Below are 27,752 nucleotides of genomic sequence, written 5' to 3' on the forward strand. Positions count from 1 at the left end.
CATTCACTAGCTTTTCTATCTTTTTAAACCTGCCTCTCCTTAAATACAGCTACCAAATTTAATGGAAAACAAAAGTATTTTCTCTCTAAGCTGCCTCAAAATACTTGTCCGTTCCAAGCCCAGTTGGTTGGACTGTGTGTGGTCTGGAGAAGACCACTAGATGACAAGAAGCATATCTTTGCCTATGCTATTGCCAGCTTTTAACTAGCTGAAATCCTCAAATCAGTCTGATCAAAAGTTACTTTCTAAAGGTAGAAGATCGCCCCACCCAACATTGGTAATATATATGAAGTTTCAGTACCCTTTAAATCTTCCCTTTACGTTCCTCGGAAGGAAAGTTTGTCTCAGTATAAGATGGGGCAGAAACACCTACTGACTTCTTAAAAGCCAGATTTGCTTCTCTGAGACTATGTAATTAATATCAGAGCCTTGTGCAAACTACTTGCAAGGGGTGAATCCAAAATGAATGTGTAGTCCTAAATAAAGTGTTAATAATGGAGAGGTAAGAGGCCATTACAGAAATGCAGCCAGCTGCTGTTACAGTGTTCAGTTACTGTAATAGGGCATTCAGATCATAAATAGTTTATATTCACAATTACTAGCTAAACAACAGAATGGATTATACGTATGGCTTTTTTTTTATAATTAATTTTAATACTGGCATAACAGGAGAAACAGCTGTTAATAACTAAAAGAATCACATGGTAGCTCACTAAAATTAACTCCATGTTGTTTTTACTCCCATACAGCTAAATGTCAATGAAGGCCATAAATGCCAGTGAAATTAATAACATAAAAACAATATAAAAAAGAATGATAATAAAAGCTTAAAAAAGCTTGTTTTTAGTTAGCAAAAGAGGAACTACAGATTGTCTCAAAGAGGGAAAAATATTTTATTGGTATTAGCTCTATCAGACTTTTTATATAAATCAGAAAATAATCACTGTTTTTTCATTATCCCTATTTCACTGCCTCACTGGCCTCTCTCATTGTTCTGCTTATGTATGTAAATTGTTAGGTCCCATTCATAGCCAACAATTCTTCCACTTCTGTAAAGATCACAAACATATCTAATACATTTATCTCTCTTAACATTAGATGACATTTCAGTTATGTCAGGAAATGGATATGTATGACATACAGAATATAAAATGAAAAAACTATGTTCCTGATCACGCTACTATTTCTTATTTTAAATGTATTATTTTACATTTGTTTGAATTACTTACCTGCCATTCCACAGCTACAGAAACCTCTAGAACATCAACTGATACCTACTAGTGATCGAGTTGTTCTTGCCTGTTTTAATTTTGCATCTGGAAAGAGCAGGTTTTTAATTTCTGCAAACTTCAAAGCAAGAATTCTTCTTATTTACAGAGTACTATGAGGTATATGAAAATGCACAGCATTATCTTAGAAGAAATGACTTCAACAATTTCTTCACATAATACTGAGATGTAATAAATAATGGAAGTAGACATTAAAATACATTTACTTGTTTATTGTTTTCTGACTACAAACATTAAGTGAATAATAAATACAGTAATATTAAACTTAATTTTAGTAGAATTCACGCTTGTTACTTACATCACAGTAAAAAAAGATATTCAAACAAAAAGACCCTAAATCCTTATCTCATACTTCAGCTAAATAACAGGGAATAATTAAGTGTAATTGTGAAAGATACAATTGTTTGACAGGTAAAGTGGTTTAACAATCCTATTATAAAATACTTTGCAGTCTACTCAAAATATTAAAGTGTACCACAAGACAATAGGCCCATGGATCATGTTGTAACAAGATCTCTTGATACGCGCAAATTCGTTCTGTGCTTGCAGCATGGAAAAATGCAGTTCTTGTAAATCTACAGCCACACACTCTATACACAAGGCCTTGCCTAGATAATATCAGAAAGCAGTCTTAGTTCACAATATGAAAATTTCCTCTGCTAAGTACATCTAGTAATCCAAGACATTATTTTCAAACATGACTGCTTAGTCCACCGCTAAAATAAAACTAACCTTACTTTCAAATGAGGCAATTATCTCTCGAAAAAATCAGGCAACTTTTTGCATAGGAGACAATTATGGATAGAAGGGTTAAACTCAAATGAGTTTGGACATTCTGGACTCTGTCTTCAAGTTTGTACAGCTACTAATTAGCTTATCCTTCTCAGCGATCACTGTCCTCTTACAAAAAGATCGCTTTTCGTCCTGAACTGATTAGCAACAGCAATGTAACAATAAACCAAGAGATACCTGTAGTATTTGCTCTGAAACAGATACGCAACCCAAGAGAATAATTTGTATTTATTTTAAGTAAAAGGACATGAATAATTAGTACAAAGAAAAGAATAATACATTCCTCCACTTGGCTCACCTAAAAGATGCTGAATTGGTCCTGTATTTTCCTCTTGTATTAGTACAGAAATAAACATTATGCTTTGGGGTTGCCTAAGTGCAATTCCTACCCTCAGAAAAACTCCAGCAAACAAAAAAGTGAAATAAGTAATTGTCCTAATTTCACAAATAAGACATAACACTTATTTTGCATGAAAAGTTTATTTTGTAAAAAAAACTATTAAATAATTTTAAGACTTTTGGCGCACACAGTAAGACTCATAAATAAGAGTAATTAAATACTGTTAAAAAAAAGTAAGTACTTTATGCTCCTTTTCAGGAACAAGTTTAGCTTTAGATACCAATTTTGATTTCAAGCATGTCATGTTTTGCATAAAATCTATTATTAAAAAAAACAAAAAGCAAAGATACAGAAGTCAGTCATTACTAATACTAAGTGACAGTCTGGCAACTACATTTTCTAGCTATATATGCAAATAAATTAAATAGTTTGTTATAATTTCTGACCCAAGAAAGTGAAATAAAATTTAATTCCAGAAAACCTAAATTACACAGTGCAATTTTTGGAAAATATATACATTTTTTGAAGTTGCTGCAAAAAACTCCCCAACCAATACAAATAATTTCCTTAAGGTTAAAAGGCATTTTTATGATACACCTGTAGATACTGTGCCAATTAAAATGCATCTCAGATTCACAGAAACCATGTGAGCACAGCAAACACCTAATAATTTGATAGTGTGTATAATAACTAAAGAACACTTACTCATTCATCCATGATTGCTAGTTAACAGGGGCATGAACAAAGAAATCTCATACGATTGTTCAAGTAGCAAGTGCTATTAAAAATGCAATGAAGAGTAACTATATCTTAGCGACACTAGACTTTTTGTCCATTTCAATGGAGTCTGGAGCAATAAAACCGATACCAACCCCAAGACTTGAACGCCTCAAAGATAATTCAGAAGGAGGGATATGACGTAGTTCTCGGCGAGACAGTTTTATTGGAGTTACTCCTTGAAACTGTGTTATGGTCTCTCTCCTCTGGTTGGCAGAAAGTAGCTGAGGATGAGATTTTGAAGGCTGTGCTTCATCTGTTCCTGTTTTGTCATCACTACTGCTTGACAAACACATTTTGTTACATCCAGCTTCTGAAATGTCTTCTCCAAGCTTGCATGAATTCAGCCGTGCTCTTAAAGCATTTGTTCTGTCTGTTTCTTTTATCTTCCCAGGTTGACTATTGGTTTCAGGGTTAGATGTCCACTTGAATTCTTCGGAAGCAACTTCTGCTTCATTTTTACCGAGTGCCTTGTTACCAATACCGTGATCTGAAATAAAATTTACCAAGAGATAAATAGCTAAGAGTTACAACTCTCAAGATTACCTGCCTTCAAGGAGAGTTAGGTAATAAGCATAGTTTTACAACTTCAGTAAGCTGTAGTGTGAAAGTGGTCAAAAATAATCACCTCACATTTTATCCTTCTTGTTAAAAAGTCTGTCATCTACAAAAACGTCAGGGTGATTAGCTGTTTCTTTCCTCTAGCTAGTTGCTTGTAACACAAGCTTCATCATTCTAACTTGTAGTGTATCCTAGTAAGCAATCTTACACCAACAGACCAAAAACATAGTCAACTTAATTGTTCATAAAAAGCAGTCATGTAATTATGCAAGCAAAACACACAATTTTGCAAATGTGACTTTAATGTACATGTAGGGCTTTTATCAAAGCTCAGCAATCATTTATCAAAAATATTTTATTCTGTTGTATGAAAGCATGACCCAAAATGCATTCTAAAAGGAATGTAACTGAAAGTAGTGATACAGAAACACAAAGCACTTATAACTCCTACCAAAATATGCATTTGAGAAAGTTGGAAATGCACAGGGATCTTTCCCTTCTACTCTTTGCCACATTTTGCCTAAGATAGCCATTTCCCCATGGGGAAACATGTCCTGAACTACATGCTTCTTTCTATACTAGACACAGAATAATCTTTCCCACACTCATGTAGAATGCAACCTCTAGAATATTCATGTTCACCATAGGACAGTGTACTTCATAGTAATTAACTTTTTGGCTCATTCTCCTGCCTAGAGGGCAAGGGCTGAGCCTTAATTCACTCTGGGAGGGGCAGGTGCATGATCAGCACCTACATGTATGAAGGCATGGCATTGCCCAGAGAGGAAAGAAACAGAAGTATCCAGTGGGAGCAACCAGTCATGCTGAGCCTCAAAAAGAAACACAGAGCCAAGAAGGCTTCCTTGCGCAGCAGGTGGTGGCGGCAGCAGCGGCGCTGAGAGGTGCGAGAACCAAAACAGTGACACAAGTTGCACTTTTTTTCCCCTCTCCCCACCAGGACAGCTTTATTATAGGCTTGAATTCTGCTAGTAGGATAGGAAGCAAATAAGAACTTATAATAGCAATTGCTGGTCTTTCACAGCACAGAATCACATTAGAAAGTTTATGTTTTTACTATGGGTGTCTGTCTAAATCCACTCTTTTAGCCTTCGTAAGGAATGAACTTTTAGTCACTAAGACCGTGGAACTCTTCACTGACAATCTCCCAATAGGAAACTTCTATCAATCAAGTGATTCTATCAAATCAAGTGCTGAGAGCAACTTTCAGTTAATTTTGTTTTTTAAACCACTACCATACATCTAAAAGAGCCGAATAGCCCAACACCTACTGTGGCATGCTACGATGCTGTTAGTTACAATGTCATTCAGAGCCTTTCAGATAGTAAAATTCCTTTCTCCTAACCATAACAGTCAGATTGTAACTGCTGAAATTACGTTAGAATCCAAAGAAAACAGAACAAGACTTTAAAGTGTTGTTGTATCACAGATTGCTGAAGCTACAAAAAATGCTGTCTTTCATTTGAAACTGGAGGAAGATGTAATTAACTCTTCCCAGAGAACACACAGTGCAGTAAAAGGTACAATTTTTATATCTGATATATTCTGTGTATAACCATACCTCAGATGGTCTACTGACAATTGCATAAATATTTTAAGATAATATACTTACATTTAGTGGGTGCCAATAATTGGTGGGATGAATCTCCAATGAGCTCCTTCAATTTTTTCTTCAGTTCTCTGCTGGTTTTCTTATAGAAAAACAAGTCTTTTTCCAGTTGCTGAACTTTTACTTCATACCCTTTCAAGGTTTCTGCAATACCTTCACCATCTTGTTCTATGACAAGTAAAATTAGTTTTAGAATGAAATACACATTGCGTTTTTACATGCCAAAAATCAAGCTGCCAAACCAGAGAGTCTGTATCTTGCTGACAGTTTGCTTGCAGTATGTACATTTTAACTACGACATAGGATCAAAAAAGCCATGTCTACTGTGCTTGTCAATTTTAGTAAGAATATTTATAAGATCAATATCAACAAGGCTTTTATCTTTCAACTTTTCAATTAACAGCAAATTGAATATGAAAATGTGACATTTCCAATACTGTTTTTAAAAACATTCAATTTTCTTTTTATACAGACACCTTGCGTCTGTTTCCGAGCATCCTATATGACACCAGAATTAGTAACACACAAAGTATATCTCTGTACTTCATGTATTATTATTAAATGTCTTTTTTCAGTCGAAGTACACTATTTCTCAGTAGTGACTAAAGATAATATTTGCTGTACAATCCCCCACAGAAGCAAACACCTTTGAAATGATGCAGTATTAACTGTAGCTTTTGCTCATGTTCTTTGTGCTGTAGGGTCAGCTGTCTGTCACACTGCAGCTTGATGTGTTCAAGTGCAGATTCTAATTCACGTATTGCGTTTTCTTGGTCTATGACCTTCATTTCCTGTTCTTCAGTCTGCAGTTGTAATTTATGTTTAGACTCACGCAGGCCAACAATCTAAGAAAGAAATATACTTCTTTTGATTATTCAAGCCATTTTAATAAAGGCTTTACAATTCTGCTTATAGATTAATGCATACAAAAGGAATGGTCTCTATAAGCCTTAAGCATTGACTGGAAACAGACTTGCCTGCTGTGAATTCATGCTTCAGAAACAAGCTCTTATTAAAGGTGTATTTTAATCACATGGACTACTGGGTTTATTTTTGTTGTTTTTAATACCATGCCCAGAATTTAACTGATACAATAGCATCTCCCTGATTCTAGAAACTTACAACTTGCATAGCACAGACAGCTTGTTCACAAGATCCTCCAGGTTCACCCAAGGTCACAAAAACACACCATGTCCTTTTTCCTTTTTATGTTTATAGATGTCAGCACAATTCTTCAGTGTGTGGCTGTAAACACTGCAGGCAGTATTTGCAAAAAAAATTTTATATTTGGGGTGGGGAGGGGAAGGGGAGATGGGTAAGAAGAGGAATACTAGCCTGAGCTTTATGAAGCCTATATTTGGGAAGAATTTCAATTTGACAGAAGTATTTAAATGTTACCGCTCCAAAAATTAGCAACACAGAACACTGAGAAAGAGCAAGGAAATCTCCAAATTAACCTATAAGCTATTGACCTCAAAACAAGATATACAAATTTAACATATAAGTATCCTACTTAGGTTAACGTAAAGATTCCAAATATCCAAATCAATGTCAGATGAATATAACCTGGGCCGCCTTTCACCAAAAGCCTGTTAAATTGATGTTGACTTCTCGGTACCACTTCCTTTCATCATATAGAATAACAACAAACAATAGGATAAAATATTATTCATAAGTTAAAACAAACCTTGTTGAAATATTTCAAGAGGATAGCTCTGAGCTCAGCAGCAGACAGGGAAACTAGCTTTCCTATTATATTATCCTCACTCTGTGAGAGAATCTGAGAAGAGGACCTAAGCAAGTGCTGGCGACTCTGAATACTTTCATTCTTGTACTCAATGGCAGCCTCCAAGGCTTCAATTCCTTCTTCCAGCTGGAAAAGGACATGCTCTTCCTACAGAGAAGCACAGGAGTAAGATCCTTTAAAAATGTGCAAAATCAATATTCTTACATAGAAGACATTCATTAACTTCATTCTCCAAAGTTAAACTACTCTGAAGAGCACAACAACTGGTAAGAGTATAGACACTGGAATGGGAAAAGTAAGAGGAAGAGTACAGATCTATTTTTTTGGGGGGTTGTTTTTTCTGTTTTTTTTTTGTTTGTTTTTATTGCCATGGTGGAGTTCCATTTTATAGAGGTCAATCAAATGGTTCATCACCACAAAAGCAGAAGTTACACTTTCCCTTTTATCCTTCCCTCATCTTCCCCTCCCCACAGTACAACTTCTACTATAACTTTTTTTGTTGTGCTAGGTTTCTGCAGGATTAATGAATTAGTAAGGTCAGTAAAGAGCTTAGGTGACCATAACTTGTGCAGGAAAACGGCAGAAATGCATGGCCTGGAGTACTGCAGAGGGCTCTGAGGAGTGAAGCAAGGAGGGGTCCTTTTGGCACCTGCAGACTATTTGATCAGCTCAGCCACATCCCTATACTACTTCTCAAGACCTAGAAAGAATCTGTGCATTCTCTGTGAACTTATTACATCGTTAACTTAATTACACTAATCAACTAAAACGTGGACCATACAGGCAATATGGGTTATTTTCACTGTAAAAATGTGAAGGCCTTCAGGTAAGGATTGCTTTTTCACAAAATCCTATGATAAAGTCAGGGGGCATCACTATTAGAACACAGCAATGTACATTCTGTCCTGACATGAAAATATCTGCTCAAGATAAACTGATCAAAGTCTACAGTTTCCTTATGTCTAATTACATGGTCCTTAGAGGCACTGGAGTTTGTGAAGGCACTAGCTAAACTAAGTTCCTTTGAATACAAATTTTGTTAGCTAGCATGTAAGTAGTGCTATCATTGCAGTATTTTAACATTGCTGTAAAAACAAAACAAAACAAACAAAAAACCCCACCCAACCTCAGTTTCTTTGTTCTACCTTATCTAGTGACTGGAGACATTTTAGGTTATGATTAGAATGCTTTATTACACAACACTACCTAAAAACTGTATTTATCTCAAAGGTGCTTGCTTACTTCAGCTGATAACACTTTACCATCTTTAAGTTTCTCATCCACACTGTTTCTTCTTCTGAGCAGCTGATCTCTTTCCTTCTGTAGAACCTGAATTTTTTCCAAAATGTCTCTCTTGTCTTCAGTGGTGCTGTCTTGAAGCTGCATACCTTTATCACTGAGTTCCTGATCCAGCATACTTAAGCGAGTAGATAATTTCACACTATCTTTGTTTAAAGCCTAAAAAAAAAAACCACAAAACAAAAAATCCTACAGATATAACACTCCTTCCAGAAGCATGTATGTGAGACTGTACATAGTTCAAATTGCACATCCTGCAGTAAAAGACCTGTCTGCTTCTTGTACAGAAAGACTGCAATTATACTGAGTAGATAGCTACCCAAAAATTACTAAGCTTGATGAAAGAAAACAAAGGAAGACACTCAACATCAGTTTCTGCACACAAAAAGTTAAATAATGAGTTAGTCATTATAAGTGACAATGATACTTTAATTTCTATTAATGTTTGTTACTAAATATAAGTAATACAAAATGTTTCCCATGTCCTCTAGTTTGCAAAAGTACCAAGCCATTTTTAGGTATCGTATTATCCAATACTCTGCAATAAGGTAACATTAGAATTCAGATTTTTTTTTGGTTTTGTTGTCAGAATTTTGGAAAGGAAAGGTGAGTAAGAATGATTATTCTGTATTATTCACATGTAAATGTTGATTTGCTCAAGCCACTCTGTAACTCAGTGGCAGTGCTAGAGACACGGTCAGATGGCTTCGATTTGTACTGCTATGTGGTTCCCTGCTGCCCTGGCCTTTCAGTTAGCACTACAATTGTAGTCAGTTTCACAGCATTTCTTAGATCACCTGGCTAGATCTTAGTTTCTTGATTTCAAGGTGGCTTTTCTCTTGTAATAAAGCTTCCTTCTTGGTTACAATGGCCTCTCTTTTCTTTAAATCTTCTTCTAGTTCTGTTAACTGTTGGTGCTGTTGAAGAATTCTTTCCATTTCCTCATCCAGCCATTTCTTTTGGTCTTCTAATTTCTAAAATTTAAACAGAGATCCAGAGAACATTAACTAGCACTTTTGGGTTCAGAATTTTATAATTATGTTCTTTTCCTCTGTTAGAGGAATGGATTTCTATTACTGTATAAAAAACAAACATTTCTGATGTTAATATTCATTTTGCAACAGAAGGTCGATTCACAACAATAAAGAAATTGGACTGACTTGAAAAGAGACTAAGCAGTGTTACATCCCCACATCTTCTATAAAAATGTTCATATCAGATGCCTTTAATGAGATGTAGATTCTTTTCCTAAGAATAGTTATATAAATAAAAGTCCTATATATAATCATAGCAACCAGGTTTGGAAGGTACCACAAGAATTCTGCTAGCCCAACCTCGCTGCATTGTAGTTGCCCAAGATCAGTTATCTGTAAAAAACAGTAAGTGCCAAGTAAGTGTGATGCTGAAAGAAATAAAATGATAGCTCTGATCCTGCTAACACAGTCCACTGGAAACTTCTCCTCACTCCATAGTTAATCAGTGGGTATATTGCTGGTGAAGTTAAAAAAATGCCTTTGCCTTTTTCAATTTCTTTTCACCCTTAAAGATTTTGGATAACTCACGGAGCTCCCATTTTCCAGTATCCAGATGTGGAATAATGTAGGTTGACACCATCACAGAGGACATCTACTACTCTAACCCTGTTAGGAACGATCAAAACCATATAAAACCTGGTCATTTATATCAGTGAGGAAGGAGAGAGGAACCACACGCACCAAAAAGCACACCTTGAAACATTTATAATGTAGCTCTTCAGGATCACCTCAAACCCACCAGACAACCAAACCCATGGAATTCTCAGGCATCTGAATCGGCATCTTTGACAATTCATATGAAGACAATCAAACACACTACTGCCTCCTCCTTCTCTTCATTCAAAGAGTAGAAGAGCTTCTTGACCATAGTGCCAGTTTTTGATACAGCAAAAAGAAAACAGACCTACCATGGGATATTTTCTTCCAAACACTTTACAGAGATAACTAAGGACAGAGGAAGAATTTTTTTTCTCTTTTTCCCTTTCAGGGCCCACACAGATTTGGAATGGATTAGCTACCTGCAGCTTCTGTAAAGTTCCTGCTGAGTTATTTTTCTTCTTTTTAAATGCAGCAATCTCTTCATCTTTAAGTTTAAGAATCTTCTGTTGTTGCTCCATCTTTAGCTGAAGGTCCTATAAAAAGAAATCCTGGCTTAGTCAGGATGTTTTTTTTTCTCCCCCAACCTATTTAATGTCAGAGCAAGAGTCCACACAGGTATATATTCTGAAATACTGACCTTAAATTTATCAATTAAATTGCAATTCAGGGCTAGACATCAAGTAATACAATAAAAAAGCCTGAAGAGAAAGGCACACTGAGAAGATGTACATGAAAATATTTATATGCAATTTCTTTAGCACACTTTTCAAGAAAGGCATTACTTAAAACTACGGGAATTCTAGCAGTATATTTCATTGCCTTTGGGAAAAGGGAAACAAAATTGGCTGATCTCATTCTCTGTCATAAAGAATGTAAAAGAATCTTACTTTAATTTGTTGTTGGTCCCGCTGAATCTCTGCCTCTAGGAGTTTCTTTTTCTCAGTCTCCTCACGCAGTCTTTTCTGTAGCTGAGTCTGCTGATGCTTCATCTGAGCCACATTCTGCTCAAGTTCTGTTGCTCGTCTCTCACTTTGGTTAGATAATGAAACCAGGGTCTTAGTGTCCTGCTTCTTCTTCTGTAAGGTCTGAAAGTTCATGGCAAAATTCTTCGTTTCACTGATTTCTTAGAGTCAGCAAGGCTTACTAACTTTTGTCCAAGTAATCACTAATTATTTCTATGGCTTCTGAATCATCTGGTGAACTCAGGATAGGCAGGATTAATCTCAAGCACCGTGGAAAGGCACAGATACAGTCTGAGCCTGACATTACATGCAAACCAGTAAAGTCTTCCAGAATTCATAGCTCTGGAAAATGTCACACAAAGACATAATGAATCCAGGAAGTTCCTGCCACTGCTGTTACTCAGCTGAAGCTGATAAGCCACTTAGCTCTTCTCATATGGTGCTTACCTGAGCTTACCATTCTACAAGTGAGGCACAGAGCACCTAAGCTGGCCCCACACCAGAACTTAAACTTAGGTATAGCAGAGCTTAAAGCATGATGTTAGCACCACACAAAATGACTGCATTGGGCCTGGTCTTACAAACGTATAACCACAAACCACCTTGGGAATTTGCTTAGAGCTGGAATTTATATAGTAACTTCCTAAAATGGCAATTTTTTTTAATGACAAATAATGAAAAGACAAAACAAAAAAAACCCCAAACCTTGAAATAGCCTCCTTGTGTAGGTTCTTCTACATAAAATGATTTATGAGCATCTCATGTTACCCATGCTTTCTTGGTTGCTTAGCTACCAAGAAAATAGTGTAAGTACCTAACCACCTATATGTTAAAAAGCACTGTGAATGTAGTGATACTAAATTTCTCATGACATACACTTCAATCCAATGATCTTCAATTGTGTAAAAAGTGAGGGTTTTACAGGGAGAACGTTAAGATTTCAACAAAGGTGCTAGTAGGACAGGGATTTGCAAACCCTACTGGTCAGGTCAAAAATACCTGCACTTTCAACTTAGCTGCATCCATCTTCTTCCGAAACTCTTTCTGTAACTTGGCTTTCTCAGCAATGTCTCTCAGCTCCTTACTCTCCAACTCCTGAAGCTGCTTTTGTGTTTCAGCGAGTTCCATTTTGGCCTGCTCAGATTCTTGCTCCAGTTTAGTTATTTTCAAAGAATATTGCCTGCTTACAGACTGAGCATCCTTACCTTAAAGACATCATATCCAAATAGTTTAAAAATAGGTGCAGCGGGATAATCAATTGAAATTTAATACTTAATGAGGGAGTTGAATTATTACTTATTTCATTCTGCTTGAACCAACAATTTTGAAGACATTTTCCAACCATAAAGGAACATACAGTTCCTTTCCTGAAAACTTCAATCTGCAAGTCTAACTTTGAAATAAAGATAAAGGAAGGAGTCTAAAACTGAATTCTTTGTGCGTCATCTGATGTCACCTAGAGCACCAAATAAAGCAAAATTCTTCTACCCATTGCAATCTTTGTCAAAATGGCTCCTCTGTATTTCATAAATGCTTCCTTCTTCCAGAAGGATATGCTCTTTAGTTAGTACTCAACTTTCAGGTGAATAAACAGTGAACAACTTTGGATTGGATTTCCACCCTCTGATGTGTCTAGTTTAGGTGGTCTTTCTCACAGTTAACATTTATGGGGGCATAGAATCTTTGTCAACACCAAGAGGCAGTCCCAAGGGAATGTGTGCATAGGAAAATAGAGTGTAACTGCAGGAGTTGAGCAGAGGTCCTTACCATCATCATGTTAGCTTCTGGCAGATACAAAAATACTAAGACAGGTGTGTAAGGGATGTAGGCTAACAGGGACATTGGCTGTTGCCCTCATTAGCTCCTGACTCCTGCTTCTCTACTGCAGTGCTGGAGGTATGTACATTCCCAGCACAGTGCTGCATCTTCTCTCCTATTCCAGACACTATGTGATAGATACATGTCAATGGAAAGACCTGTAGCACTAAGCACACATGAAAAATTACAAGACTGGTAGAAAAAAGCTATAATGAGCAAAGCATACAAAATACTTAAACATCTGCACATCATTGCACAGTAGTCCCTAATCCAAATTTACAGCCTTCAATGCCATCACAGCAAATAATTCATAGAAAATGTGAATCTGTATGTTACTAGAGGTCTTCTTGCACAAGGTAATTACCTAAAAACTAAGACACACAGAATTTCAGAAGTACTCTGTCTTCTTTAGCCTCAGTTATTTCTGAACTTCTTCATTTTAATGTGCCTTGCAGTAGACAGTTACCTGTTTTTATTAATTCCTTAATAAGTTCCTCCTTCATTTTGATGTTAAGTGCAAGTTCTCTCATTTTTTGCTTGGCCTCAGTGAGTCTCAATTCTGCATTCTTTAATTTCTGTATGTTAAAAACATGACTCTTCCGGAGGCTGTCCATCTCTTCACCTTTAAAGAAAACATGACAATGGTGAGATGAAAGATCTGTACAGACACAGTGTATGTACAGACACAGTGTATGTACAGGAAGATCTGTACATACACTCTGTATCCAAAGGACAGTGCTCCAGAACACTGTATGTGTGGACTTCCAGCCTGGGAAGTGTGTGGGGGGGAAATCAAAAGGAGAGAGTAGTGCAAGGAATCTTTTCCTGTCATCTGTATAAGAGATAGTAGTTCTAAACAGGGGGGGAAAAAAAAAGGATGGCACTCATTAGCATTCCAAGATCCTGAGTAGGAGAAAAAAAACCTATTTAAATAATTTCAGTGTATTTCTGATAAAATAATACTATTTATTTTCTCTCCTTGAAGGAGTGCTAAAGATTTATATCTAAACAATTCTGATGTGTGAAGCACTTGCTAGCTAATGTTATTTAAACATCTGGGTCACTGATGCAGTTTCAGGAAAAAAAAAATCTCAAATCTAAGCTGAGCTACAAAAAAACCAATTGTTTTAAATGCCCATATTTGGATGGGAAAAATAATTAAATGTGATAATTGCATTCTTGCATATTCTGATATTACAATATATTTTCCTCTCATAACTTCCATTTTACCTGTGATTGTGTCAGTCGGTAGCGCAGATTTGTTGTAAAAACCAGACTTGTCTACTTGACACTTCATATCACTTAGGTTAAGGGGAAAGCAGAGAGAAGCCTGTTTTCGCGTCCACGTGCGGTTTATAGAACGCCTAAGGAAGAATGAAAAACATGCTACATTCCAAAACATACAGGGATTGTTTTCTTTCAAGATTATGTACTGTTGCATGAAGTTAACACAGAAGAATCTCAGAGTGAGAAAACTCACATGGGCTGATCTTTTTGGTAGATTCTGGACCCAAAACAAGAATCATGCAACATTTAATAAATCAAAAGCTATGTCTTGACACACAGGTCACTGATACAGTTTATTATACTTGTCTTGCATTATGCCAAGATGGTCCCACAAGTTTAGCTTAAGTAACATCATAAATGGCCTCCTAATATGGCAAGATTAGGCAGTAATATTACATTTGATATACATATGTGTATAAAAACAAAACAAAAAAACCTTTAAAGAACAACAAAAAATTACTTAAATGAGCTTTTCTTTTTACTCTCTGTATTTCCTTCCTCTTCATCGCTATGATCAGATAGATGACAATGAAGTACTTCATCCTGATCTTCTATGTAGCTCAGCATCGTCTGGCTGCGAGCACGGAATCCTGCCATCACCCGGGCCAGGGAGTAGGCAGGGGGACTGGTATACACCTGCCAAAAATGCACCCCAAAAATGATGGGAAAAATCACTTGTAACAATCTAGCAATTCTTCACTGATTTTTCAATGCTATTTCAGTTGAAAAGTGTTACCACCTGAGTTTGCAAGCAAAGGTTTTCTATAAAACTTCTGAATACCTTTGTAAAAGAAGCTTTGAGAGAGCTTAAAGAACTTTTTCTAAATGCCAAAAAGGTGTTGTTAGCAACTCATTACCAAAATGTATTCAGTACCTCAGTACACGATAATCGTTCACTTTTGGTAACATTTCATATTTGAACCCTCAAAAGCCTGCCCCCGCCCCCCCCCCCCCCCAAAAAAAAAAAAAAAAAAACACAGAAAAGGCAACAGCTTTATCACTGTAAGTGATAAACTTGCGCAGAACATTCTGGACTTTCGCAGCACAGCATGGGTTGCAACAAATTGAAAGTCATTTTTTAGTGTCCTCAATGGGAAACTAAACGACAGCTGACAAAACCCCCATAATTTCTCATGTCAACTCTAATTCTCTAACTATAATCATTACAAAGTAAAGGAGAAAAACGTAACATTTGGGCAGCGCTTACCTTTCGGGTCTCTCTCCCTGAAGGTGGCTGAAGGGACCGTAGTAGACTCTTTGTGAGTGGGACACTGTATGGCCTCCTTGCAGATGCTGCAACAGCTGGCTCATCTCCACAAGCACTTGGGAAGTCTGAAATTTTCGTAACAGTAAACTTCTCTAATTTTTCTTTTAGCTGATCAATAAGGATTTGCTGTTCCACCATTTTCTCATTCTCAAGGGAAAAAGAAAACACAAACCAAAACTGTTACTGATCATCCGCTCTCCATCACATTCATCTTTCCTAAATTCATAACCAAGATCATGAATCTCGTATATCACTCACCAACCCTAAATTCTTCTGCAGTGCACAAACATGCAAATTCTGCAACAAAATGAAAATTCTATGACATATAATTCTAATTAATATATTCCCCCCAAACTCTCATAAATATTTTGAAGACTTTTTTTTTTCCCTAGAAAGGCCTATCCTAGATAAGTTAGTTTAGTTTAGCTTATCTAGGCATCTAGGGAGAAGCAGATGACATCCTTATCAGCCTGTGCTTGCCTTATTTGTGTCTGTGTATGGGGGAATAACATGGGAATTCAGCACAACACATTTAAATGGAACACACGGTCTGAGTCTAAATAACTGAACATGTACACAGGTTTCCTCTTTGAGCAATCTCACTTTAAATATTCTTTGTCTTAGTAAACAAACATATGCAATTATTTGCATGATTACAGGACCCCTTGTATTAGGTACTACATCTTCTACTCAGCCTCAACTTTGTTAGCAATACTAGTGTTGAGAATTTATCTATCTGCCCTTCCTACAGCAGTCTCTTCAATATTATGTATCTTCCGTAAACCAATCTACATTATATCCATTTTCAATCCCCTCCATTACTTCCACTTCTTTTCAGAGTACCTCTAAAATCTGGCCTACTCACAACAGAAAATATGAAAAACAGCTGTGCAGCTGTGACAGTCAACTGAAAGTATTTAATGAAAGATATTCTGCATTCCTCTACTTTGAACCATGTATTTTTCATTCATCCTTTACATCATCTTTTCTGAGATTGCAAGTTCTTCCTGAGCACATGGACAATGCCTTGAAAATTGACATTTTGTTGGAACACAATACATATGTACGAAATACAATATCCTTAAGTCACAGGAAGTAGAATATATATGTAATACCATGTTTTCATGATTCTGGAAGCAGTAAAAGCCAACTGCAAGGATCCACCTGCAGCTAGCCTTCAACTCTTTTTAAGACTCTTTGTCGCCAACATGCTTGCACGGACAACCCCGTAGTAAAACAGCAGTTATATAAATACATATACATGTAAACATTTAATACCTAGTAGATGCTACTTTTACGATTCTGATCCTATCATGTATCAGTAAATTATGTATTTCTGTGAATGCCACTTCAAACTATTTGACACAAGCATTTACTTTTAATTACCCTACTTATTTCCATATAATTTTTAAATAAAAGGGGCAGTTCAGTGGATTAAGTACAGAACTGGTGCATGAGAGGTTTCAGGCTCTCTTCCTGTCTCTGATACTGAACTGATTGTGACTTTCAGCGAGTCTTTTACTCACTGTGTGACCGTTTCTGTTCATTACCTCGACCTTGTACATTCCTAAATATAAATCAGGAGCATTATCTTAACATAACAACCTGGCACTATGTTGTATAGGAGGGGAAGAAAAAAAAAGAAAAAAGAAAACCTAGCCAGAGATGACAGAAAAGAAAGAAAATGACAGAAGGAAGAAAAATGTAATGAGCAGTATACTTACCTTTCATTCAACAATGACTCTCCCCAAGATATCAGCAAAGAGGAGGGAAAAGAAGAAAGAGTAAAATAAGGAGAAAAGTACTAGCTAGCCATATTTATGCTGTTTTCTTCAAAAGAGTGAGACAATATTCTATCCATCATCCATGTGATATGCAACAGCAGGGGAATATCAGCTACTCCACTTATGATCGTGTGTATTTTGGAATACAACATACTTACTGCCCATCACCATTTTATGAGTAAGTGATCTACACAGGCAAAAGGCAAGCAGTTTCCACTATGTCACTCAACTTCCTATAATAGTAAATGCTCAGAGACTTAGTACGAAATTCTGCCTTATAAAGTCAAAAGGCAACAAAGTTTTATTCTTGTGCTTACTAAAGCTATAACAAACCTATTTCTATAGATTCTTTCAATTAAAGCATTCTACAGAATTTTTAGAATCCTTCAGAGGCTTTTCAAATCTCAATTAATAGTCCTGAAACAACCTAGAAACAAAACACATGATGGGGGTATGTGTTATGCTTTTAGTAAGCACAGAGAGGCTGCATGATTTATCTAATGCCATACGAGGCGGCTGTGGCACAGCTAGGCTGGTATACAAACATCAAGAATCATTGTCTTTTGCTTCATCCACTAGATGAACCCAACTCATTAAGTGATACAGTTCTGATTCAAACAAAACGCTGTAAGACTGTTGGATACTGATGTCCGAAAAAAAAAAAAAAAAAGCCTGAAGAACCTGTCTTGAAATAATGAATGCATTCACACATACATCTCATTTGAACCATCTTTCCACAGTGATATGTACCAGAGAAAAAATACCTGTGATCTGTTTGTTTCTTGAGCTTCCTTTAAAGCTTCCTGTTGCTCTTCATTTTCCTGTATTAATGTCTTTATTTGATCCTGCAGTACCTTCAGCTCATGGTCCTTCTGGCTAAATACTTCTTCATCCGTAAGTAGAGCCTGCTAGATAATAAAAGGACAGTTCAGCTGGGAAGAGAGGACAGTATTATTCTTACAACTGGAAAATGAAAAAAAAATCATTCATTTGGGATGAAAAAATGTAATTAGAACTACAAAGTTCTGAATTATGTATGGCAAATTCTCCAGCTGGTTGTGTGTTGTTTCTACTAATTATTTCTTCACTTCTGTGTTTCATCTATTGATTTCCTTCTGACAGGTTTCTTTCTCCCACAGAAAAAAAAAATGTACCCATAATGAATGCTCCAGGATGAAATGGGCATGTAAATACAGTTATTTTCTTTCTTCCAAGATGAGATAAATCTTAACAGCTTCTAAGAATGCATTCAAGAACCTGATGTTTCTTTAGAGAGCAGAACCTTTTCCAAAGCCTACGTACCAATGCAATGCATTGTTTCTATTAAACTTAGGAGATACGTGTATCCTGCCCCACACTGGTACCATATTATCATTCAGAGGTGAGCCAGCTACAGAAAAAAGAAGAGAAAATATAGGCTAGTAGTAAAGAAATTTGTGCGGATGTTAGCATGATGACAGAGCAGGGTAGGATGCAGTGATACAAAAGTAAGAAGCATACTGTCCATTTATTTCTTTTTGACCTGATACAGTTGGCTGCTGGGAAGTATTATTTTGGTATGCAACACATGGAGCTACACCAGAACAATACATGCTAAAGTAGTCAAAACTGATCTTTAAATGAAGACAAAAAAAATTCATTCTTCATTCTTTCTTGAATTTTGAAATGATTCATTCTTCTTCAAAATTCATCTATAGCATTTGTCACATCCAAATATTTTAGTTAACTTTTACTAGAGAAAACGACATCTCTTCCCAAGGTATCAATTACTTTAATCTACCCTTCTTCTGTAGGAAATACAGGAACTCAAACAAAACAAAAATTAAAATAAGGATGCCACAGTTTGCATTATTTATGTGAAAAGTAAAATGCAACGTGAATAAGTACTTGCAACTAAACACTGCAAAAACAGTAGTTTCCTAGCCTTTGCTGGCCCATGAGAACATGGCTGCACACAGTATACTGACCTCGGGGACCTTTCAGTTTAACCCAGTTCTTGCACTGTTTTGAACCTTGGAATCAGAATCAGAGGCTTAAAATAAGGAAATTTAGAATGACAGGAACAAAGAACAGAGTTTTAAAAAGGAATTAAAGTCAGAGTTTATATATGCAACTGCCTGATAACAATCTACAAGCTTCTCAGAATTTGGTGTGTAATGCAAAACAGGTTGATATTACAAAACTCTAATTTGTTGGAGCACAGCCTCCTTCTGTAACAAGACAGACTTATATCAGTTTATCAGATCTGTTCATAAAGATCATCTTCTCATCAGAACTTCATTCAAGTTCTAGTTTCAAACTACAATGTCAAGTTACAAAATTAATTTTTATTTGAGGCTCTGTTTATTGTACATTTTAATACCTGCATTATTTGGGATGTTTTGTTATTCATATTCAACATTTTAGCTCAGTACACCCAAGATGTACACTTCCTAAATGTACATGGGGATGTCCCTACGAAGAACTATGTATTTGATCATGCTTGATTCTGTGAGGAGACATTATCATGCTCAAGAAGGCTGAGAGCTCTTCTCCTCATAGATCATCTTCTGGCACTATTATATGCTGTCTGAGAAAGCTATTTCAGAGTTACCAGCATGAGAGGATCCTCATGGGATAGCTGCATGCTGAGAATCCCATATCTTGTTTTGAAATTCTCACCTCAGCTGGAAAGCTGTAAAGAAGCATGATGGCACCAAAAAGCAGAAAGTTGGTATACAACTCAGAAGCAAGTGTTAGAAAAGTGATAAGAAACAAGAATCTGTAAATAGCTTAGAAACTCAGTAAGCTAAAGGCCTGATAATGAAAAGGAGGGTGTTCTTGGCAGAAATACTGCAGGAACACTACTGAAGAAATACAGGCTAGGAAAATCTGATTTAATAACATGAGATAAGATACTTGCAGCTTCATAGTACTATGAACTTGACCCATCAATTATCTGTAAGTGCACTGATAGCAGCAGAGTATCTGCATTGTAATTACACCTATAATGCTTCTGATAGACTAACTTGTCGGCAGGATTTAGAACAATTTCCGAGTTTAAAGGACAAATGGGACTACTGCAGCCTAAAACCAAAAAAAGCTAACAGAAGAAACAGCTCAACCTCACAGAATCATCTTCAAAATTACTAGCCAAAGTATGACATTTATTTACCTATCCCTACCATGATGAACTTGATACTTCAACCACCCATTCAAGTAAAATTACGTCCCACGGGAGTAGGCAAACAGAACAGTCATTTGACATAATGTTATTTATTTAAATGATCAGCTTATAATTAAATACCTGGCATTTTTTTAGTTCCCTCTTTAGCTGAAGAATTGTGATGTGATGGGGCTCTTCTTGGTTGCTTCCAGGCCCAGTATCAATCCGCTGCACGGTGAGTGCTTCCTTCTTAACTTCCTGTACCATGCTGATCCAGCTCTGCAACCTGTCCTCCTGACTTCTTTTTAAGCTAACACCATCCTTCAAATCAACCAGGAATGGGAAGACTTCATCTAGGCAATTTCTATAGCGGAAGCACTCGACCTGAAGCTGGCTGAGCCGCTCTTCAAGCGAACTTATTCGAGTCCTTCCTTGATTCAAGTCTTGTGAACCCTGATTAGCATGATTACTAACTTGCTGATTCTGCAAAGCTTCTCGAAGCAATCTGATTTCAAGCTCCATTTCATCAATCCGGTCTTGATCAGGGTTATAGTTTACAACGGGTTTATTTCTAATATTTTTGGCTCTGTTGGCATATTTGAGAGAATTCAAAGATTCATCAAAATCTGATGAGGATGGACTTATACATGTTATCATGACAGTCTTGGCATTTCCTCCTAGGGAGTCTTTCAGAATACGAGTGATTTTAGCGTCTCTGTATGGAATATGTACACTTTTCCTCTTTGGGTCTCCAAGTGCACTGATGACATTTCCCAAGGCTAACAAACCACTGTTGATCTGAATGGATTCTTTGAACCGTTCACCAGTATTTCCAGTCTTTGTTACCCTCTCTGAACCTGCCAAATCCACAAAATGGAACTTTGAAGCAATCATCCGGACTGATTTCCAAGATGAACCTTGTGCAGCATCAGTATTTTTTTGAGACTCTGCAGACTGTTTCTGACAAATGCTGATGGTAAAAATGGCATGAGATCGACTGGAGTGCTCATTCATCTGTGTCGTACCTGTGTGACGAGCTGCATTGCCACCTTCCAACAGGCTAATCACTTCATCTGCACATTCAACTTGGTATTCCTTGGCACCAACAATCACTTCAAACACCAAACCAAAGAAATGAAAAATAGTAATCCTAAACTCTTGGCAAAAGTTTACAGCAATTATGAATAGTCAATCCATAACCATGAACTAGAGAAAGATAAAAGCCTGCATTATTATGAGCTCACAGCACATACCTAAAGGAGAATAAGACATCAATATGTGGAAAGGACGAGGTAAAGCACATTTGAAACCTGTGGATATTTAATATGCGAGTGTACCATGCTACAGCTTTTGAAACAAATAATAATTCAAGCATAATAAACAGTTTTTAGCCACATGCAATTTGCAATCTAGGGCTACCTAGAAAAAGTATGAGCAATCCCAGTTTAAACGGTATTTTTCCATTAAAAAAAAAAAAAAAAAAAAAAGTTAAGTTTATAGTAGGAATGATTCCTAAGCCCCGGTAAGAACGGAATTCCCATTTTGTATTGCTCAGATAGTAGGGCTTTCTGGACCATTACCTCTTTATTTGAATAATCTAATAATGTGAAAGTGGCAATGAATATTCCTATCAGCATATTTTTTGTCCATAATTTTAACAAAGAATGGAAAGATCTTGCCCTAGCAGGTACATGATCTACTGAAACTGACTGAAACCATACTGAAAAAGAGCAGTTTAAAACATATTGCTGGATCATTATGAAGCAATGACATTACCTGCCAGCTAAGTTTTGCGGTCAGTAAAGGTACATACAGTGCCTTCTTCTACAGACAAGAAAGTCGTGCCAGCTTAATGCAACAGAATATTACTATTTAAACAAACAGAACAATTAGAAAATAAAGAATAAAGACAGAAAACCAGATCACAGTTTCAGGATAAAACATCTCTGCAGTGGATTCTGGCATTTTGGTGTAGTAGATAGGAGGACTATGGAATAAATGTTAATTTCAAAGCTTCCAAAAAAAATCAGATGCTACCCTGAAAGAGATGTTCTTTCTCCCACGCAGTTCATATAGAAATGGGGGGCAGGTATTTACACTATAAAGGGCTTAACTGTTACAATTTTTAAGTGAGAAGCAAAGGTTCAATCTTGAAATACTTATTCAAATGAACACATTTATGTCATTGTGTTTTTAGGAAGAATTTGCAGAAACTGTAACTGTATTTCTGCCTTATCTGTAGTCATTTCTACTGGAACATCTGTATTGTTCACGGCTGTCTAAAAACAAGACTGCTTCAAATCACCTAAACTAAACTTATTATGTTCTGAAAATAGAACCTTTTTTCTAGTATTAGTAATCAATCAGTTCTTTCCAAGAGAAGGCAAGAATAATCTGCATTTGAGCACACAAATGAAACCAAACGCATGAGTTGTAGAGCTGATATCCTACCTGTATTGCCCTTTTCATCTTCTCGGATATGTAAATCTCTCACAGAAGTCTCCAATTCCAATAAATCTCGAAGTTCTTCCTTGTAAACCTCTATATATGACACTTTCACACTGAAATCAATGTTATGGTTTTCAGAGATATGCTGAAATAACTCCTGAATAGCCCGTGGGATTATGCCTTTTTCATCCTCTGCAACTGATGCTAAAATATAAACAAAGATGTCACAGAAGCCTGCAGTCACTCTGTCAAGAAATTACAAAGGCTGAAGATAGGAGTCTGTGAGCTTTATCACTCAATACACTAAGGAATCCGAAGTGTTCAGTGTTTTCAGTGATTCATGTAAATATTTGCATTTTTGAGGATCAGAGTATTTGTTTTCATGCATTAACAGGATTCAAAGTTAAGTTCCAAATAACTTTATGTTAGATTCCAAAAAATTAGGAAAATATGGAGTTTGCTTTAACCCTATACTGCTCAGAGGACATTCTTCATTCCAAATCATTATGTATAGTAATAACATCACAAAGGTTTAGAAAGAAAACCTACAGGTTTCACTTAAGTAAAGACCATTAGTAATTTGGTGATACAAGATTTCTGGCCAGCATTTACGATAATTTCCTATTTTTTCAAAGAACATATGGATCACTAATGCCTTAGTCTGCTTCCATAAATAACTTGTTATTTATTCAAGAATATGGAAACTGACTGCCTGTCAATGGGAGGATACCAAGTATCTTTCTTCTTTTTACCAAGGAACAAAGGGATGCTCACATCTAACTCTGCATTTAATAAATATACATGAAAAAGCTAGAGCTGCTGAGTTTTGAACAGCCATATATGGTGTGATTATCATAAATAGTGCGTTAAAATGCAAACATTATATCAAAGAAAGGAAATCTAGTACTAAAATAGTTAATTTTAAGAGTTGACCTGAAATCAAATATTACAGTCACAGACAATCCAAAGGATTGTCCATACTGTGGAGTAACACAGATTATCAACTGTATGGTAATCAAGTTTTACATACTAGTATGTAAAAACAAAACAAAACAAAAAGTCTTACCTAGAATACTGAGCCACAAAGAAGTATCTTACAGTTTTATTCCTGTGAGAATTCCTACCTTGACACCAGACCCTAAAGCGAATTACATTTTGATATTATGATAATTCAAGATAAGGTCAGGGGTAACTACCAGAGGTGCTACTTAAATTGCTAGATTGAGCAAAATAACACATAATAGAATGACTAACATAAATCAAGATTCTTATCTGTTACATTACTAAAAATCAGAATCTGGTCCCAATTCATTACTGCAAAACTAGTTAGAAGCATTTCATTTTATTAGCCATCAGCAAGTTCTCAGGTGGAGCTGAAGTCAGACTCACAGATAAGTCAAAGTACATAAACTGATAAAATATTACCTCCTTCTATTGGTCTTGGCATGGAAATGACACTAACATAGAACTTTACTACATTCTGTGTGTACGAGGCTAAGAGAAAACTAAACTAGTAAAAATCATGCTGAGAAAAATAAAAGAAAAAATATTGTAAATGTACTAGCAAATTAACAATAATATTTCAAACCCTTTCTGTAGAAACAAAATATATAATATTCAGACATGAGAATTCAGACTTTCAAAAATTACCATGATGCATAGTCTACAGCAATACTAATCAAATGAGGGACTGGTCTGGGGAAAAGCTGGAGATGATGACACAGATTGTTCTGAGGAGGACAAGAGGGACCAAGAAAAATCTAGTCAGTCACTGTCCTGCTGCTGCTCTCTCTTATCCCTCTAATTAAACAGAAGAAATTGTTATACTTCTGCAGATTGCAGGGAAGGGGACCCAAAGCTTGTGATACGGCACTTCGTAAAAAGGCAGAAAGAAAAAAAAAAAAATGCATACATGCAGAAGCTATAGAGGTTTTCTGCAAAGTATTACAGAAAAGAGTAGCCCAATCTAAGTTATTTGGGAATTAATAGCTTGGAAATACCAAGTTAATTAAATAGAAGAGTTGCACATATCTGCTTTTAAAAAAGTGAAATTTAAATACGAAGTTAGTTTCTTTGCCGTGCTCTCGGAAAGTTGCATACTAAAATGGAGAATGTGAAAGAGCACTTTATAAATTGTATTTTTCTCAGATATCTTTGATATAGCCTAAATTATGGAAAATCTGTGTTTAGAATCACTCAACTATCACATAAACTTTGGAAGCATATTTTTTAACCATACTTTTTTTCCATTAACCCTTAACAATTATTTTGTTAGTAGCACAATGCTTAGATATCTTACTGATGCACCCTTTGGAAATTACTAGAATACAGAGAGCTGGTAACTTTAAGATTCTCTATTCTGAGCTGGCCCAACAGAATTATTCACTGAAAGTCAATAATGGGGAAAGCTAAGCAGGAAATCAAAGACAGAAAAGTAAAATATTGTATACACAAATAAAAAACAGCAGCTAATCTGATCTAGACACTGCAAATTATTCAAAATAAAACTGCTGAGCAAAGTTATTTCAAAACTGCAGAATCATGTATATAATAAATACTTAATTTAAACAAATAGACTGATCACAAGCCACAAAAACAAAATAATCTTTCTACAACCTACCAATGTGACCTCCTCCAATGGTGTAAGTCTTCCCAGAACCTGTCTGTCCATAGGCAAATACTGTAGCATTATATCCCTCAGTCAAAGACACTACGAGAGGCTTAATACAAGTTGTATATACTTCTTCTTGAGTTGAATTTTTGCCAAATACAAAATCAAAAGTGAAGACACGATCTTTTCCGATGATAATCTGTTGTGTATTTGGGACTAGTCTCACACACACTTGATGATTATGAAGAACTTCCTTAGAAAGCAGAGGCCTGATCCTTACTGCAACTTTAACTGGGATCTCCTCCATACCAGACTCCATCTCTGTGTTCCCCACTCTGTATTCAGGGAACCATTAAGGAATCTGTTATGATTCCTGTCTTCACCTCATTCTCAATTGTCTGTAACTAAGGAAAAAAAAAAAGTTTTCTGAGTTAAAGATTAATTTCCTGCTGAAATACAAAGTTGAAGAGTTTTCTAAAAAAAAAAAAAAAAAAACATGAGCACAATTACACTCTGAAAAGTAACTGTGGTATAAAATCAGCTACATTAATAACTGTTATATGAATTTATAAACTAATTTTACCTCCATTAGTTTCTAAGATAGACTTCACCTGAAGTCCGAGAGTCACCACAGCTTCTATATGAACATAATATAGTCATGTGAAACAACAGCACCATAAGAGTTTATTAACAAACTTTGTTGATAGAGCATATGCCTAAACGAATACACTTATTTTCCTATAGTAGCATTCATGCTGAACGGGCAGCAGAAATCAATGAAAGAAAACATTTTTCTCCCAAAACTGTATGTACATACACATATACACACTTTAAAAACTCTCTTCTACTTAAGAAAGGCCAAGCAGTTCGAACTCAACAAGCACAAAGCAAGCAGTTGTGTTGCCTACAGAACAAATGTGATTTTAAATACATCTAATCATTGCACATATTCTTCTGATTTTAATCTGCCTGTTTAAGTACATAATTTCTATTAATTATATATGTTAGCAACTGCAGTTCCTTTTAATACTCCCTGCATAATTGTTCTTACAATGTAGGCACTACACAGTACCAACACCATAAACAGACAGCTTTAAAGAAAGCTTGATTTCAAGAACATTCACAAACCCTCACAGGTACCAAGTGCTGCTGGATCTCAACCATATCATTTCTTTTCACTCGTAAGTATACTTGCAACACAAGGGAAAGTTTGCCGAACTCCCTGCTTGCTAAACTCCTACATATTGCTTTCACAAAAGCTGTATTACGGAACTGGCAGAACTCCTCAGCTAAACACCTGAAATTCAGGTTTGTTAAAGATACAGCCGGCTTTAAACATTCTTTTGTGGTTGCAGAGAAATGAGCTTTTGCATATTATTTTATTCCATTTAGGTTGTTTGAGGACTTGTGCATTCAGAGTTGAGAAACTCTGGAAATTGAAAACAGAAAAACCCTATTAACTGAGTAGAATCAGAGAAAAGCAAAAGTGTGAGGCTGAAATAAGCCTCATATCATAAAAGATATGGTGATCAGAAACCACTATTTAAATTTACTAAAAATTTAAAACACATCTTGGTCGTTTTCTGTTTTTACTTATCCAGGTAGCATCCTTTGTATCCACAGGCATGTGCTTCTTTCAAACGCTGACATTCTGCCTTTTCAAAATTACACGTCAAACAAAAACAGTTTAAAACAAGTCACGCACAGAAAGAAAGAGAGAGAGAGAAATACTGTTTGCTGTTTCATAAACCACCACCATAAAACGGGAGACTCTGAAGCAGACGCACGCTACAGAAGCGCCTCGGTGCCGTCTAACGCCCGCCGTCGGTTGTTAAGGCGCAGCAGACGCGCCGGCAAGGCTCGGAGCTGACAGCAGCACTCCGAGGTCGGGCTCGCACGTTTCCGACAGGCCCAGGCGCCTTTTGCTCCCGACCAACCTGGCGGAGGACGGGGACAGACGCCGGTCCCGGGCGGCCCCCGCGCAGGCAGCCGCGGCGCTCCGGGCGGCCCCCCGGCTCCGCGACGCCGCCGAGCGCTTCCCGGGGCCGCCGGGCCGCGGGGCAGGGGGCCGCGGCGGGCGGCTCGGGCCTCTCCCCTTGTTTACGGCTCCTCGCTAGGCAACTGCGGCAACGTCCGGCGGCGCCGCGGCGCCGCCCCGCGCCCACAGCGTCCCCGGCGGCGGGAGGGGCGCGCAGCCGGCGCTGTCTCCTGCCGCTGCCCCCCCCCCCGCCCCGGCCGGGTGCCCGCGCGCAAGCGCAGCACAGCAGCGGGCAGCGCGCGACCAGTAACGGCCGCTGCCCGCCGGCCTGCCTGCTCGCCGCCGCGGAACCGGCGCGTGGCGGACTCCGATTAAAGCGCAGGCAA

General features: G+C 36.9%; 1 protein-coding gene across 7 annotated transcripts; it reads right to left on the reverse strand.

The window, feature by feature from the left end:
- Window positions 1–1,486: 1,486 nt before the first annotated feature.
- Window positions 1,487–27,583, reverse strand: LOC112978789 (kinesin-like protein KIF27). 7 transcript variants are annotated; one of them, XM_026092511.2, is made up of 19 exons: window positions 27,326–27,582; window positions 25,972–26,025; window positions 25,398–25,792; window positions 22,781–22,981; window positions 20,471–21,441; window positions 17,949–18,092; window positions 15,341–15,547; window positions 14,594–14,769; window positions 14,077–14,210; window positions 13,313–13,468; window positions 12,028–12,233; window positions 10,954–11,151; window positions 10,486–10,599; window positions 9,230–9,406; window positions 8,376–8,591; window positions 7,074–7,280; window positions 6,033–6,231; window positions 5,390–5,554; window positions 1,487–3,688 (listed from the first exon to the last, which is right to left on the reverse strand). In XM_026092511.2, the coding sequence occupies exons 3-19, from the start codon at window positions 25,705–25,707 to the stop codon at window positions 3,225–3,227; spliced, it is 4,245 nt and encodes a 1,414-aa protein (XP_025948296.1). In that variant the 5' UTR covers window positions 25,708–25,792; window positions 25,972–26,025; window positions 27,326–27,582; the 3' UTR covers window positions 1,487–3,224. The 7 variants fall into 7 exon arrangements, with proteins under 7 accessions (XP_025948296.1, XP_025948295.1, XP_064358399.1 ...); XM_026092510.2 differs by lacking the exon at window positions 25,972–26,025; XM_064502329.1 differs by having other exon boundaries at window positions 25,398–26,025.
- Window positions 27,584–27,752: the final 169 nt, after the last annotated feature.

Source organism: Dromaius novaehollandiae, chromosome Z, assembly GCF_036370855.1.
Source record: "Dromaius novaehollandiae isolate bDroNov1 chromosome Z, bDroNov1.hap1, whole genome shotgun sequence".
In the NCBI taxonomy this organism is placed as follows: domain Eukaryota; kingdom Metazoa; phylum Chordata; class Aves; order Casuariiformes; family Dromaiidae; genus Dromaius; species Dromaius novaehollandiae.

Bases quoted from the DNA above. Each gene is read 5' to 3' on its own strand.
- LOC112978789 (XM_026092510.2), bottom strand. From the start codon at position 25,707: ATGGAGTCTGGTATGGAGGAGATCCCAGTTAAAGTTGCAGTAAGGATC. The intron at 11,152-12,027 runs GTATTTTTGACC...ATGAACTTTCAG, and splicing joins CAGCTAAGTTGAAAGTGCAG to ACCTTACAGAAGAAGAAGCA. The intron at 7,281-8,375 runs GTAAGCAAGCAC...GCTTCTCTGTAG, and splicing joins GTAAAGTGTTATCAGCTGAA to GAAGAGCATGTCCTTTTCCA.